General features: G+C 38.4%; 1 protein-coding gene across 2 annotated transcripts in view; it reads right to left on the bottom strand.

The window, feature by feature from the left end:
- greb1 (growth regulating estrogen receptor binding 1) overlaps positions 1 to 15,782 on the bottom strand; it is a 33,015-nt gene extending 17,233 nt beyond the window's left edge. For both annotated transcript variants that reach the window (XM_047362544.1, XM_047362545.1), the window contains exons 1-9: positions 15,673 to 15,782; positions 9,807 to 9,967; positions 9,529 to 9,636; positions 6,752 to 6,928; positions 6,381 to 6,563; positions 4,663 to 4,767; positions 4,404 to 4,529; positions 2,055 to 2,216; positions 1,806 to 1,928 (exon numbers count right to left, since the gene is read on the bottom strand). In XM_047362544.1, the coding sequence (XP_047218500.1) occupies positions 1,806 to 1,928; positions 2,055 to 2,216; positions 4,404 to 4,529; positions 4,663 to 4,767; positions 6,381 to 6,563; positions 6,752 to 6,928; positions 9,529 to 9,636; positions 9,807 to 9,960 (1,138 nt within the window). In that variant the 5' untranslated portion in view covers positions 9,961 to 9,967; positions 15,673 to 15,782. The remainder of the gene's footprint in view (positions 1 to 1,805; positions 1,929 to 2,054; positions 2,217 to 4,403; positions 4,530 to 4,662; positions 4,768 to 6,380; positions 6,564 to 6,751; positions 6,929 to 9,528; positions 9,637 to 9,806; positions 9,968 to 15,672) is intronic.
- Between the last annotated feature and the right edge of the window lie 920 nt (positions 15,783 to 16,702).

Genomic DNA, 16,702 nt, shown 5'->3' with positions numbered 1-16,702 from the left:
AATGGTTGAAGGTCATACTAACACAGGTTACTATTACAGCAATATGGCCTGCATACTTTGATGCAGGATCCAGCCTTGATTTAATAAAGTCAATCAAGCAATTAGAATTCCGTTATGAGATATCGTTTTTGTAGGCCAAGCTTCCCTGGCACATGTAGGCAACCAGCTTTTATTTTTGGTATGCCTGAAATGCCAAGAGAGGACACTTAAAAAAAACAAAAGAAAAGAAAAGAAATGACTATTGCTTTGAATTTCTGAAAAGACCCTGAGTTGGTTGGGATAAAAAAGTCAAGTGGTAGACCCCCATAAAAATGCTGAGCTTGTGGATCCAATACATTGTCAATGAAGATACAGGCAGAACCTTGTCCCAATTTAAGGCCTTGAGGCTGACTGCAGCACAATAATCATAAGAGGGAAACTGCGAAAGAAAAAATGTAATCAAAGGCTCCGTGTCTTTCCATACCATACATTTGGACTTCGTAAGCAAGGACCAAACATTGGACATTACAAGGTTGAAGAATACTTTATTCAGTCAAGAGAAAAAAATATATTCTGCATGGTCCTGACGACTTTTGGTGTTATCGACCTAACAAGGAGAACCCACTGGGGATGTTTTGTCATGATCTGGAAGCTTTTTCCTTTAATGAAACTATGGAGCTCGTGTTGTGCAGGGGCATCAAACCCGAACTGGCTTTGAGAAGATGTTGCAGCATGCATCCCTCTTGAATAAGTGTTCTCATCTAAGTGGTGAACAGATGATCTTTCAACAGGATAATGCTGCACTTCACAACGCCCTGCTAACAAAGAGCTTTTTCCATACTACGTGTTTACGTGATCTCAATAACAGCAAAAACGTTTTTGGATGGATATCAAGGGAGGTTTTCAAAAGCAGATGTCAGTTCCAGACAATAGGTTCACTTTACAGAAACCATCTTCACCACATGGAGCAAAGATCCCACTAGTGTCCTGGAAACACTAAGATAATCAAGAATGCCTAAAAAGTTAACAAAAGCTGCAAGGCCACTTACTACTTACTTAATAGCCTTTTTTTTAGTTTAACAGATGGTCTCCACTTTTGTTTTATCAGCTCCTCCTGTTTCTTTTTGCATTTTGAAGATAAGCTTACAACCGGCTTACAATCCAGAAGCATGAAATACAAATAGTTATAATCCTTTTCTTAAGTTGATCAGGAGTGTATAAATTAACCTAAATACTTGCACTCTGCATACTCCATTTCTGTTGCATGTTTTGGACCATTGCGTAGAACCAAGGTGAATTTTTGAGCTGAAGGCTCTCCATCAAACAACATCGTGCAGCGTCAACTTAAATCACATGTGGCTACGTCATGTTATTAAGAACGGCAGCTTTATCACAAACTAAAAACAGAAAACTTTAAATTTCATATTACCATGTGCCGGTCTATATACACACATAAATATAAAAAAGCCCTTGCACCACAGTCAGACAAAAAAGGAAATAAATGAGACAGCAACCTCTCACAAATTATTGTTATGAAACAAAAATAGAACCAGAACATTCTGTTTGGAAACTAGTTTGGAAGCAAAGGGACCGACTAGAATAAAATGACAGGTATTATGACAATAATGAGAAATTACAGGAGATTAAAGTGTAGAACTATAAGCTGTAGGGTTTGACAATTGATACAAAGGGGGACTCAAAAGCTAAAAGGTTCCAAGAGGTGCTTGACATTTCCCAAAAGAACAGTTGGCATTTCAAGAAAATGCGGACATGTTTGCTGTAAGTTTCTCTAACTTTCGAATTACATATACAACTGTTCCTCCCACCTTTAAATATGACAGGCTGCAGCCTGCAGGCATGAAGCAGCTGATTAGGCACTGTTACAGACACCTCAGGGGGTGAGAGTTGACTTGAGGACCCCTGCAATGAACTCTGCAGGGATGTAGTCTCTGGCACCAAAGGGAAACAAGAACAGAAAGGTATTTACATTTAGCAGACAGTTCCAATGAGACTAATTACCTTTATAACAAATATATCTCTTCAAAAATACAGTGTGTCTGAGCATGTATTTGTACCTGATTTAGCTCCTTTGGTGATGACAGAAGTCACTGATAATTTTGATAAGGTTAATGTCGACTGTGCAGACTTCACAATATTCTCTGTCAGACTGCTGGCGGACAATTCAGGCGACCAGCCTTTGTGTCTCTTTTTGGGGGGACCAGCATTTGCATGTGGACCTGTCAGATTAAATAACAAAATCACATAACAGATTTTGTTTTAATATCAATAAGTACGAAGACTTCTAGCGTTTTCCTGTGTCGTATTCCAGGGACTCAGAAGGTATTATTTGTCATTTTTCATTCAGCTCACGTTGGGACTGAGAGACACAGGAGTCACTTTTCTTATTTCAACACCTTGCAAATTAACACATTTACTACAACATGCGGTGGGGAGACCTTTGTGGATACTGTAATGCAAAATAGTTGTATTTTAGTCATGCATTTATTTGTCTATTTCTCTCAAGTATCTGTTAAAATGCAGTAATAATGGAGACACATAAAAGATGTGCTTGTTAAAAGGGTAATGAAAAAAACAACACTGCCAGGAAGGAAGTGTTTCATTCAGAGATAATGCAGGGGGAAAAATAGATGAGACAGAGAGAGAGAGTTTTACAACCCTGGTTTATGGAGGAGGCAGACTGAGGGAGAGGGAGAGAGAAGGACAGAGAGGGGATATAGAGGAGAAAAGAGAGGCAGAAGTTTAGTGCTCTGAAGGCTGTCAAATGAAAGCAGGGAAAACAAAGGGTGAGCACTGTGACCTAAAAAGTAGCTGCTGGGCTCCTGTGAAGCAGACAGACATAAGAGGGAGGGGCTTAAAGTCAACCAACACAAACTCCTCATGTTTTTATGCAAACAAGAAGACAGTTAAATGTCAGCTAAGGAAATTGAATTTCTCTACATATTATAGAACATATAATAATAATAATATCCAAAACAAAAGGCAAAACATTTTCTAACAAACCAAAAGTGCATTTTTAGCACCAGTGAAATATTGTTTATAATGTTTTTGCTACCACAACATATTTCCATTCTTATCTTAGTTCTCACAAATTAATATGGCATATACAGATGCCCTATTTTAAACTTTCTAACTAAATCCAATTTATGAAAGCTGCAATGCGATTCTCAAAGAGCTTTTTATCTCTTGCTCTGTTTGTGTTTCACTGGAAATTCCAACATACCCTCCAGGCTATTGGACAAAACCTGAAAGCCTGAGAGAGTAACAAAAACATGTTCCTTCCAATAACTTCCTCTGACTTTATGTTTAAACAACTTACAGATATTACAAATTGAGCCTTCCTCACCTAAAAACGTCCACATCAAAGTAATACTGTTCCTACCTCAATATACTTGGTTAGATAAGGTGGTTTCATCAATCAGAAAAACATTTTATGTCAAGAAACTCCAGCTGAGAACAAGCCAATTCTGGCCAACTGATGCATGCCTTATGACTTTTTTTATTATTTATTTAACCTTTATTTTTACAGTAAAGAAATCCATTGAGATTATTCATCTCTTCTACAAGGATGTCCTGGCCAAGATAAAAAGCAGTACAATGTAAAAGTGCAAAGAAGCCAATACATTTACAAAGTAACACTAACAGTATCATTAAAGTATTTACAATAAGAACACTTAGACATTACAGGTACAAGATGTGACCAAAACCTCTGACAGTTTTGTCAAAAAGAAATGAGAGTTTCTAACCTCAACCTGAGCTGCAGATCATTCAAACATCATGGGGCAAAAAAATCAGACTCCTCAGTGTGTGCACAAAGGGTACCTCAAACCACAACCAACTACTGGTTGTGAGACTGTGTGTACTCTAGAGTACAGTGAACTTGGAGTAGATATATGATTGCAATTTTCCTAAAATGGCTTTATATATAAAAACATACAAATGCTTAATCCTATGAGTATTGAGTCAGGTAAATCCAGCAAGGTTATATAATGGTGAATCCTAAACGGTGAGCCTGTTATATACCTTAGAGCAGTATGGTAAATGGGGTCCAGTTTAGCTAGGGTAGTGGGACATGCAAATCAAATTTTATAGGAACATACATGTTTTGAGATGGCCTCATGTTCTTCAAATTTTATTAAAACAATGGCACTCGCAATCAAACTATCCCAGAGAGTCAGAAAATATAAAAATACAAATGCTTCACCATGCAATTAATAACCTTAAACGTTCAAACCCCGGTAGATAATGTCAATTACCTTGAAAGAAGTGTTGGTAGAAATGTTTTTTTAAAATGTAAAAGTAATGTGAACAAAAAGTAAATTTTTTCCTCTTTGAAAATAACATGCATGTCATACACGCCCAGAAAGAACTAAAAAGCTGCAAAAACCAGGGGGATGAATCTGTACCTGTACCCAAGGGTCTCCCAGGTCCTGACTGATTTAAAGGTGGCTGGGAAATGGAGGAAGCTGCTGCATGGTTCCCATTTATCAACGTGTTTGGGATATCAGCCGTCTGAGGCTCCACATGTGATCCTTAAAAATGTACAAAAAATACAAAGGTTTATTAGACATAATAACATTTCAGAAGACAAAAGGTAAAATGCTTTGTTGATTATGTCAAAACATTTGACCAGAATCAGTAATATGTCTATGTTTCATCTTTAACCTGTGACACTACCCGGTGTGTGAGTCAACGGTGGGTTCAATGGCCGTTCATCTGATGTCAGGTGGCCCTCTGAGAGACTGGATCTGATCTGTCTTATTCGGCTGTCTGAAAGACATATCAAACCTGTTGTCCACTAATAGAGAAAAAAAGAAGCTCTTTTACATCAATGCTTTGAGAGTGCACATGCTTGTGAGAAGGAGTGCAACTTAGTTTAGTGTTTAACTTTGAAGTTTGAGGCTTTGAACATCAGAAACAAACCTTTGACCACTGAGCAGAGTTAAACATACAAGACAATATAGGATGACCTGAACTCAATAAAGCTCTGTCATAAAAATGACTCCATTAACTATAAATTCACTCCAAGAGACATCTAAGAGTAATGGTATGTGTAACTTATCTGCTGGATTTACTTAACTTCCTAAAGAAATGTCCATGAGGTCAAAGGCTGGCTTCTTGTGCCAACATAGCAGCAAATGAGTCTGTGTTTGTGCTGGTGAGAGTTGATGCATCATTCTGTTTTCTGAAATGTATGTAGCTTCCCACTCACTGATACTTTGTGTGCATAGAGTCAAAGAGTTGTTAAAGATGTGAACAAAAAGAAGCCATCATCAAATAACCTCATCACAGATTTCCAGAACATACTTTATACATGACTTTCTGCCTTTGGGTGCTCTAAACTAGGGCTCTGCTTTGTATCCTTCATCTTATTTCAAGATCTATCAACAAGTGTTATTAGTCTTAAATTGTATTAGAAGATTACAAAAGACAATGGAAATTGACTGGCTGGTTACTTGTATAGAAGGAATTTAGGAGTGATTAAATGTATTCAATGGACGCTATTTTTACTCAATGCTGCAACCATCATAATCGTCTCTCAGTTTTTGCAAAAACACACACATGGGAAACGTTGTTTTCTTTTTGGCGGGGAAAAATACCACAAAAAAACTCAGGAAACGTGCCACAAACATTACCCTTATGCACGGGGTTCACCCCCGGGTTGTGAGTTTAGCGTTAGGATGAAAGCAAACCTTTTAAAGTGAGTATATACCCTATTAGGACTCAGCAGCATTACCATCCATCAGCACACATCTTTTCCCCAGGTAATGTTCTTTCTCACAATAACCTCCAGGATGTGGCCTCTGTGCACACTCTAGCGTCTCACCTTTGACCCATCTATGAGCCTGCCCTACCAGTCCATCTGGTCACAACCACACATCTTAGCAATCAAAAATCCAGTTTTATCCCACTTCCTGACTATGAATAAGATTAGATGTGCGTTTTAAAAGCAGTTGTGAAAGCAAGTTATTTTATTGATATTGCATATGAAAATTTTATACCATGATTATTTTCTGCAAATTTATCAATGTTAATAGTGTTATCATGGTTTTATTAAAATATGTTGTAAAAATATACAAAAGGCATTTTCATAAGAACCTGTGTTGGTGCTTTTCCAGTTATAAAGTTAAAAAAACAGCTACATTTAAAATCTCTATGCTTCACTTTGAGTCTTTGGCAACAAACCCAATATAATGTTTTTGATGGAGAAACATTGTCAGGGCAGTCCTTAAAACTGGTAACTGTTTTATCCCTAGTTATGTTTAATGGAGTAAATTACACAAAAATGGAACAAAATTGTAGATTAGAATTAAATCTATTCTAACTGACTGGATACCCCAACATGATCAATTTTCTTGTAAAAGCAGTAGTCCATCCATTACCATTTCCCCTCCAGCAGATGGGAGCACCCTTGACCAGTATGCTCTGGTTATTGCGGTAGAGATGGTACTTCAAGTGCTTCTGTTTCTTGGGCTGGGTGCTGAGTTTCAAGTTAATGTGGTTGGAAAACTCTGTGAAGTAACGGAAACCTTTCTCTCCACAGCCCATACAGTTTCCCGAGAAACCTGGAAGAGAATAGTGCAAATGGATCACAGTGAATATAAATATTATGAGGATCATGTCACAAATGCCTGCAGATGCAAAAACAAGCTCAAGATTTTTGGACCGGAAATGATCTAAATCAACTAAACATATCCAAATCTTTTAAACATAGAGTCATGTCATATTTTCCTGTGCAAGTCTTCTGCATTACCAAGCAGGGCGTTTCGACCCCGTTCATCTGGCAGGAAGCGGTTGTCCACAGCGCAGACCAGTAGGTTGTCTGGGAGGGAGGGGGATTTTACCCCTACTAGCATGAACCCAGGAGGAACATCCAAGTTCCCTGACGCAAGCGAGGACAAGCGCAGATCTTTGCCAGCCTGACAAAAGCCTGTTTGGAGAGTAAGGAAGTAATGACAGATTGTATTCATAAAATATTCATGTAGAATAAATACCTAAAATTTTCATTAATTTCATCATCATCAAAAAAGCATTTTCTTGCTTTTCAGATAATCAACCAATTTTTGTATCAGGGAAAATTATCTAAGTAAACACCAAAGGTATAGTTTTTAAATGTTGATCTGACTTATTAGGGGAAAAACAGATTTCCAAACCAACTTGGCTCTACAGGTCCTTCTCAAAATATTAGCATATTGTGATAAAGTTCATTATTTTCCATAATGTCATGATGAAAATTTAACATTCATATATTTTAGATTCATTGCACACTAACTGAAATATTTCAGGTCTTTTATTGTCTTAATACGGATGATTGTGGCATACAGCTCATGAAAACCCAAAATTCCTATCTCACAAAATTAGCATATTTCATCCGACCAATAAAAGAAAAGTGTTTTTAATACAAAAAACGTCAACCTTCAAATAATCATGTACAGTTATGCACTCAATACTTGGTCGGGAATCCTTTTGCAGAAATGACTGCTTCAATGCGGCGTGGCATGGAGGCAATCAGCCTGTGGCACTGCTGAGGTCTTATGGAGGCCCAGGATGCTTCGATAGCGGCCTTTAGCTCATCCAGAGTGTTGGGTCTTGAGTCTCTCAACGTTCTCTTCACAATATCCCACAGATTCTCTATGGGGTTCAGGTCAGGAGAGTTGGCAGACCAATTGAGCACAGTGATACCATGGTCAGTAAACCATTTACCAGTAAACCATTTACTGTGAGCAGGTGCCAGGTCGTGCTAAAACATGAAATCTTCATCTCCATAAAGCTTTTCAGCAGATGGAAGCATGAAGTGCTCCAAAATCTCCTGATAGCTTATCTGCATTGACCCTGCCCTTGATAAAACACAGTGGACCAACACCAGCAGCTGACACGGCACCCCAGACCATCACTGACTGTGGGTACTTGACACTGGACTTCTGGCATTTTGGCATTTCCTTCTCCCCAGTCTTCCTCCAGACTCTGGCACCTTGATTTCCGAATGACATGCAGAATTTGCTTTCATCCGAAAAAAGTACTTTGGACCACTGAGCAACAGTCCAGTGCTGCTTCTCTGTAGCCCAGGTCAGGCGCTTCTGCCGCTGTTTCTGGTTCAAAAGTGGCTTGACCTGGGGAATGCGGCACCTGTAGCCCATTTCCTGCACACGCCTGTGCATGGTGGCTCTGGATGTTTCTACTCCAGACTCAGTCCACTGCTTCCGCAGGTCCCCCAAGGTCTGGAATCGGCCCTTCTCCACAATCTTCCTCAGGGTCCGGTCACCTCTTCTCGTTGTGCAGCATTTTCTGCCACACTTTTTTCTTCCCACAGACTTCCCACTGAGGTGCCTTGATACAGCACTCTGGGAACAGCCTATTCGTACAGAAATTTCTTTCTGTGTCTTACCCTCTTGCTTGAGGGTGTCAATAGTGGCCTTCTGGACAGCAGTCAGGTCGGCAGTCTTACCCATGATTGGGATTTTGAGTGATGAACCAGGATGGGAGTTTTAAAGGCCTCAGGAATCTTTTGCAGGTGTTTAGAGTTAACTCGTTGATTCAGATGATTAGGTTCATAGCTCGTTTAGAGACCCTTTTAATTATATGCTAATTTTGTGAGATAGGAATTTTGGGTTTTCATGAGCTGTACGCCAAAATCATCCGTATTAAGACAATAAAAGACCTGAAATATTTCAGTTAGTGTGCAATGAATCTAAAATATATGAATGTTAAATTTTCATCATGACATTATGGAAAATAATGAACTTTATCACAATATGCTAATATTTTGAGAAGGACCTGTATGTAAACTTAAAACCTGGATGTAGCACCCTCAGCAACAACTGACAACAAGTGTTTGTCAAAAGGGGAAATGAGTCAATGAATTTTGGCTCACTTTTCTGTTAACATTTTTTTTATTCATCCATGTTTTTGAGAATTATTGACCAGTTTTAAGTTTGATTTAAGTGCAGAACTGACTAGGCATCAAAATGTTTTGGGCAAGTGTGAGACAGGTCTTTGTGTTCGTTATGGTAGTGGATTTGGTGATTGATCCCTGCAGTGCTTTAGATCCTGCTCTGAGTTCTTTTGTGACATCCTGGATGATTTGTTGACATAAACTGTGTTTACCACAGTTCCATGTTTTCTCTATTTGTGCATAATAGCTCTTAATATTACTTGCTGAAGAGCCACAGTCTTAAAATTTGCTTGGTAACCCTTTCCAGACAGCTACATGTCAACGACTGTTTCTCATTGGTTCATGAATTTGTTTAGATCAGAGCATGATGTGTTATTGAGATCTTTTAGCCTACTTTATGCCATCAGACATGTTCTATTTCAGTGATTTCTTGATTCGACAGTTATGTTTTCACATAGAACCAGGCTGATTTGGTAAATCCCCTTTCTCTGTCCACTCATTTGTTCACAAGTTTGAAATGATTGAAATATATCAGTGTAGAAAACTTTGACCACAATGGACAAATATTTTTTTTTCATGGACCACTAAAAAAGTGCTTTTCAGTATTTTTGTCATCACATATTTATACATGTACATGCCGTCTGCGGTGCAGCATCCCTCAGGTGGAGGTTTCATCTGATAGGGTATTGGTGGGCTGTTAGACTCTGAGCCATCTTCATCGTCGTCATCATCATTAAATGTACGGCCTAATTTGGAAAAAAAAACATTATTTATTTAAGGCCAAATGAAGGTGTTGCAAGAATGATTTAAATGATGTCTAACTCTGTAAAACAAAAGTTTTGGACTCCAACTACAAATGATAAACCCCTTAATCCTGAGCTCACTGTTGGTTCACCGTCATGTTTCTTCAACCCACCATCCTGCATAAACAGCTGCTCCGTCTCAAGATACAGCTGTGAGAAGACTGGCCGAGGCACCACGGTGTTGGACCTCAGGGATGCCTCAATGGAGTTGTGGAGGACCTCCTCGAAACGTGTGGACCGCAGCTGGCCTGCGTAAGAGTTCCCCATTGACGTCCTGTAAGAACACAGCAACCTTGAAAGATTTTTGGTTGTTTTTGTTTGCTTTGAAATGGTCACAAAAACTGAAGGTGAACTTGTCCAGATTATTTAGTAATATTTTGCACTGCAGAAGAATTAGCTCTGTGAAGGAAATAACAAAAAAATGAAAAAGGCTAAAGAAATAATCAAATTTTATGTTTACAGTTTAAAAGCTCTCTGGCATGAAGTAAAAATGCCTTTCTTTAGTTATGTGTACAGACTCACAGACACATTTACACTTGTGCAAAATAATTTACAATAAGAAGCACATCTCCTCTCACAGACACACACAGATCCACACAGGCTTAAATTGTGGCTGTGGGTGCATTGCGTTTGTCGAAACAACATATAAACTCAGCTGCACTGACAGTCAGGACACCCTGACCTAGACACAACTCCCTCCCTCTGTTTTTCTACTTTCTCTCAGAACATTTCTCTGAATGGGCTTTTCTCCATGGTTCTGTTCAGGGTTAATCTCAGATTTTTGAAATAAATGTAACGAACAGATTTATTAAGAGGACAAATATGTTGTAGAGTGAACAAACTTATCAACAGAAAGAATAAAATAGGATTGTGAACATAAACCTAATCTCCCTACTTTAAAGTTTGGCAGCCCCCAAGCTGGCTGCCAAACTCACACAATTGACTGACAAACCTACCTGCCTGGCTGCATAGCAAGGAGCATGCCAAGGAGCCACCTGAGGGTCACCTTACTGACAAGACATCATTACACACTGTTGAAAGCCCCTTTACCATATTTTCGAAAAGAAGCTCCATATATTAATGCCCTCACACAACGAAAGATGTTTTTCAAAACATTTCTGAAGCCTCATGATCCATCTTCTAGTTGGCAACATCTATCATCAATAAGAGAAAATTGTGAGTGACAAAATAATTAAAAAAGGACCTTTCCAAATTATTTCTTCCCTTCATAATAATCAGTGAAAAATTATTTGTCGGCATTAGAGTAATTAAACCATTCTATTAATTGCTGACCAACTTTTTCAAGGGTATTTTGAGGATTTGGCTTTGCTACAAGTCCTGGAGGTTAGGAGGCCTCCTTACATCACCATAATCTTTAACTCAAAAACATTAATATTACTTCCAGTCAGAAGAAACATGCTGATAAAATTAAAAGATTACATTAAACCAGTATCTGCCAGGGAAATTATTCATTTTGGGTGGATGGATGGATGGTTCGATAGTAGGCACATTAAAATTTCTTAAATTCTTAAATTTTAAATATTACTATTTGTTGCTATGTAAATATTTAGTAATAAATAAACAAAATTGCAACATTGTTACTACAGATTCAGCAATCAATCGATCAGAGATCTGAAATGTCCAAATTTTCCATGGTCGGCCCCGATTGGTGATCCGTGGACTCAAACTGAGGTAAAAAAAGAGGCCTTGCTGATTAAATGCATCAAAACTAATAATTTTAACAATTTATCTCTGAGCACATCAACCAAGAATTTTAGTTAGCTGAATAATAATCAGCCAAATGTTAGGGACATATGCATTGATGTAATAATGGGAATAATCTTGTAATTCCTACATTTTGAATTGAATTCAAAACTACAACCTCTTCCAAAGAACCTACAGCACATTATTTATTTTTTGCTTTTACGTGTTATGATCCTAAAAAGAGAGAAAACAAAACTGAGTCAGTCAAAATCAGCAGGTCAGACTTCAAAGAAAATCAAAAATCAGTAAAAGCCATATCAGTGCATCTTTAATGATAATTTATTCCATTAAAATCTAGATTTACTGCCAAAATACAGCATCAGCAACCCATGTCGTTCTATAATTTTCAACATTGTCATGTTATGGGGTCTGCTGTTATGAGGTTTCGAGCCTCACATTCTCCTCACGCATTTAGGCTGGAGAGATGAGCACATACATTCCTGACCACCTCTTGCTCCCACACATTGAAAGGAGCAGCGCAGACTTTTAGGGCCTTGCACCACCTTGCAGTGAGAAGAAGTGAACGCGAGACAAATAGCCTGGTCACAACACAGCCAGTGCTGACAGGAAGTAATCACACCTTCGACCAAAGAGGATGCTGATGGTTTTACAGCCAGGGACCGGGGGCTGGGAGGCAAGTGGTGGGGGAAAACATATAGCTGAGAAGTTGTACTCGAATGTTAGTGAATAATAATAACAATCTAGTAGATCTTCAGTTAAATGTTTCTTGTAAATATTTCTAAGTATTTAACACAAAGGAAACTTCTGCAGGAAGTTGAATTTATTCCAAAGACCGAAGCTGCATCTTTCATTTATGTTTCCAGTTGTCCCATTGCTCGGTCATGGATTCTGTATCTATCTCAAAAAACCATTCGGTGTTATATCTGAATGTGTTCCTGAAAAAACCCAAGAGACCCGCAACACACAAAAGGAGCAGAGATGACAGCAGTAAGCTGTAAGTAAAACTTTTAAGGCTGCTTTGTTGATCTTTTCTCTTCCCACCTCCCCCTTCTTTCCTCTTTACTTGACGTGGAAGTGGGAGATCCTTTTATCTCCCACTCTGTTTTTTTTCTCCGGCCTCTCTTTCACCCTAGGGAGAGAGACACTATTGTGGTTTTTTTATGACCCCTTGAACCCTATTCTCATCACTACATTTTACACACACACACACACACACACACACACACACACACACACACAAACACAAATAATTGGCAGTTAGGATCCTGTAAGGGGAAATCTAAGCATTAAACCACTAATCTAACACGTTTCAACTTAATATTTAATATTTTAAAAGATTTTTCAGGCATATTCATTATTACATTTTATAAAAGTGTAATTTACACCCATTTTCAAGAGAAAACATTTGGTAGCAACGTCTAGTTTATCCCAAAGCTTAATCTCACTACAATATCAGGTGAATTAAAAACCTCTGCAATCACAGCTATAGTTCCATTGTGCACGAGTCAGCTAACATTTGCAAACACACATATATCATCTCTGCTGTGAGCGCATGGCTGAACTAGTTTGAAGGATGTCTCATGAGCACAAGGTCAAAGGTGAGCCCCGATAACAATGTTTAAGTAAGGCTTTGATGTGGCTTTCCTTCTTGCACATGTGCACACCAACATGCACACACACACACACACACACACACAAACACATACATCCGTGTTTTACTATCTTTATGAGGACTTTTTGGTTACTTCCATTGACTTCCATTCATTTTCCATGATTTTTAGTGCTTAACCCTGACCCTAACACTAACCCTAACCAGTTAATACCTAACCCTGACAATAACTCAATTCATACCCTAGTCCTAAACCTAACCCCTGTCCCAAGAACGGAATTTGAAAAAGTGAGGACCAGGAAAATGTCCTCACTTTGTCAAAATGTCCTCACTTTGCGATAAAAATACGAAAAATGGTTCTCACTCAGCAACAAGTACAAGAACACACACACAGACACAGACACACACACATGCATAAACACAGGGACTCCCTACCTCCCACTCCAGACACACTCTCCCAGGGTCTTGGGCTCAGTGGACACAAAAGGCTTGTCTTAGGGAGGGGTGAAGGGTCATAATGGGAGAGGTCAGAAAAAGACCCCTGGCTTTTTTTCTCTCACAACACAGCCCACATACCAGTCAGTCACACACACACACACATCCGTGTTTTACTATCTTTATGAGGACTTTTCGGTTACTTCCATTGACTTCAATTCATTTTCCATGATTTTTAGTGCTTAACCCTGACCCTAACCCTAACCCTAACCAGTTAATACCTAACCCTAACCCTAACAATAACTCAATTCATACCCTAGTCCTAAACCTAACCCCTGTACCAAGAAAGGAATTTAAAAGTGGAATTCCTCACTTTGTCAAAATGTCCTCACTTTGTAATAAAAATACGAAAAATGGTTCTCACTCAGCAACAAGTACAAGAACACACACACAGACACACATACAGAAAAATATATGCAGCAGCACCAAGGCTTTAATTTCTTTCTGTTCACTCTGACACATGGGGTCTCCACATACATTACCACTGCGCAGCTGAGAAGATAATGGTACAACTGTGGTGAAAAAGATTGATTCAATTAAAACTACTACTAGGAATTGTACAGAGCCAGTACATGCCTGCCGAAGGTATTGCTCATGTGATGGGAACATTAAATAGTTGTTTCATTATATGTCAGATTAAGTTACTTTAGTTAAGTTTAGGTCAGCGGTGGTAAATCAATGTGAACTTTGCTGAAGTCACAGACTGGATGACTCTTTTTAGTGTTTAGGTCTGAAGGGTGTATGTGTGTCTGTATTTGAAACAGATAAGATAATCTAGCTGAGGAATGCACAGCATCTATTTCTGGCCTAAGTTGAAGAATGTAAACAGTAAAATAAAGCTAGCTATGCCCATACTCTGACGCAGACTGCTCAGAGCGCATGTGCAGAGCAAACAGGCAGAAGTGGATATTGAAATGGGAGCACCTCTGAGCAGTGACCCACAGCAAATGCTTCCATTCACAGTTTGCTCAACTGACACTGGATGGATGACCAGTCAGCCAACTGGTCAGGCAACTCCTTAGGCAGCCACTCAGCTATACATTCAGGTACTGATCCACACTTTGCAATACCCAGCAAATCAGTTTACAATAACTAAAAAGAAATACTCCAATCATTAAATCGCTACAGGCTTTGGCCACTGATGTGTTTCCCTGTATGAACAGGACAAATCTTTACAATGTCATACTGCAAAGCAGATTACAATACAAAATGGTCTATGACTGTAGCACATGGAAAACGCCACCACCTACACAAAGATTGTAGAAGACACTACTTCTGCTGCAGATCATTGTCAGTTGATATACTGTACAACATAAATCTGGCCCTCACTGCCTGTCGCTTTGCTTTCTCAGAGAATGTCCTTGAGCAGATAGTTTCTTCTGCTCTGTTCTGCTTACATAGCTCCAGGGGTACTTGTATTGTCTAGATCAACGAACATCTGGCTCAATATGTGCATTGGTGTGGCTTTAAACTTTTTTGATGTTGAATGTCCTCAAGAATTTAAATCATGCTGTACCCATCATCTTAACTTTGAATGAACAGGCTGATGTGAAAATGTTGATGATACATTTGCATCAACTTCAATCCAGACACATGTCAGTAAAAATATATATCACAAAGAAATCAATAAAACTTTTTAAAGTGACAATAAATACAAGACAGCATCTCTGCAACTATGCCAGGAAAACAAATAAATAATCTGTGTTGTGCATTTGGCTCCAAACTTGTAAAATAAAATAATCAAGAACACAAAATATTTGTTGGAAGACAGGTACATTTAGAAGATTAGTCGACAATTTTAATGTTTATTAACATATTGCTATTAAATGATGGATGGAGTAAAATTAAATTTCTAATAATGAATGTTTTTTTCTTATGTATTGTATGCAACTTCACAAAGCTGTTATTGAACCTTTTAAGGATGCGGCTTTGAAAAGAGACACAAAATAATAAAAACAGTTGTAAAAAGTACAGAAAGCGCGTGATATGCCTAAATACCACACACAGTGATAACGGATTATTTAACATCAGCAACAACTGAGTTCACAAAGTGACGGTGAGTTTTTTATCCTTGAGAAGCCAACTCAGGTAGTAATTAAAGCTGCGACTAAAAAAACAAACAGACGCATAAAACTGTTAGGAGGACTTACCTCTACAGTCCAGCGACAAAGTCCGAAAAGCTACTTTTCTCATAAAACGAGGGGACTGATCCCGCGTGCTGTCACCATGTCACCGGCGCGAGACCTGCAGCGGGACTGGCTTCGGTGTCGCGCGTGTCGTCACCTCTGATCTGCCGAGAGGTCCGTCCCCCTTCCTTCGGAACTTTGCTACGGTCCGACTCGGAATACACAAATTTAATCAATCTATGTTTTAAAAAGCAAAGGCAGAGCATAGAAGAATGACGGAATAAAATAAACAGAAGCCACGGTGAATGGAGAAAGAAAAAAAACAACAACAAAAAACAAACAAACACATAATGATAAAACAAAAGCAGAATATGTGCCCATAACCACGACTTGAAGTAATTTAAATGTCAGAATCAATGATTAGTGTAATGGTTGGCCTTGGCTGTTCATGAAAATAAAATGTTCTCAAACTGCAACTTTTCGTCTTTTTTTTCTTTTGTGACTTTTCAGAATCCCTTTTAAAGAAAGAAATAAAACTTCATGTGTCTAACTGACATTTTAATAACAATAACATTTTAGCTCAAATGCATATCTTGTGTATTTCTTTCCCATCAAATACCCAGCAATTAAATTTAAAAGTTTGAGCTGTATGAACTAAGCAATCCAGCAACAAACTGGTCTCCATTTCTTTATCAACTAACTAGTTCTGATAATACATCGCTTGAAATCCCCTTTTGCATCCAAAGAGTGCATTTGTTAATAATCAGCTTTCATTATTCACCAGGTATCACTAAATTAAATAAACAAAGAGCGAAGCATTGTTTTACATATAAATTAAAATTTTTAAGTTGTGTCATTAATGTGGGGGGAACGCTACTGTTTTAGACAGAAGAAACAAAACATTTCGAATAAAAAAAATGGTTTGGGGAAAAAAAAAACCGAGTCCAAAAGACGTATGTTGCCCTCTGCTGGACAAAACACTGTATTACAGTGAGAGCAAGGGCCTCAACAAAATTCATCGGGATAACGTTAGTGGCTTAATAACAAACAGAAC

This window comes from Girardinichthys multiradiatus, chromosome 4, assembly GCF_021462225.1.
Source record: "Girardinichthys multiradiatus isolate DD_20200921_A chromosome 4, DD_fGirMul_XY1, whole genome shotgun sequence".
Taxonomy (NCBI): Eukaryota; Metazoa; Chordata; class Actinopteri; order Cyprinodontiformes; family Goodeidae; genus Girardinichthys; species Girardinichthys multiradiatus.
This window is presented reverse-complemented; position numbering and strand designations above follow the sequence as displayed.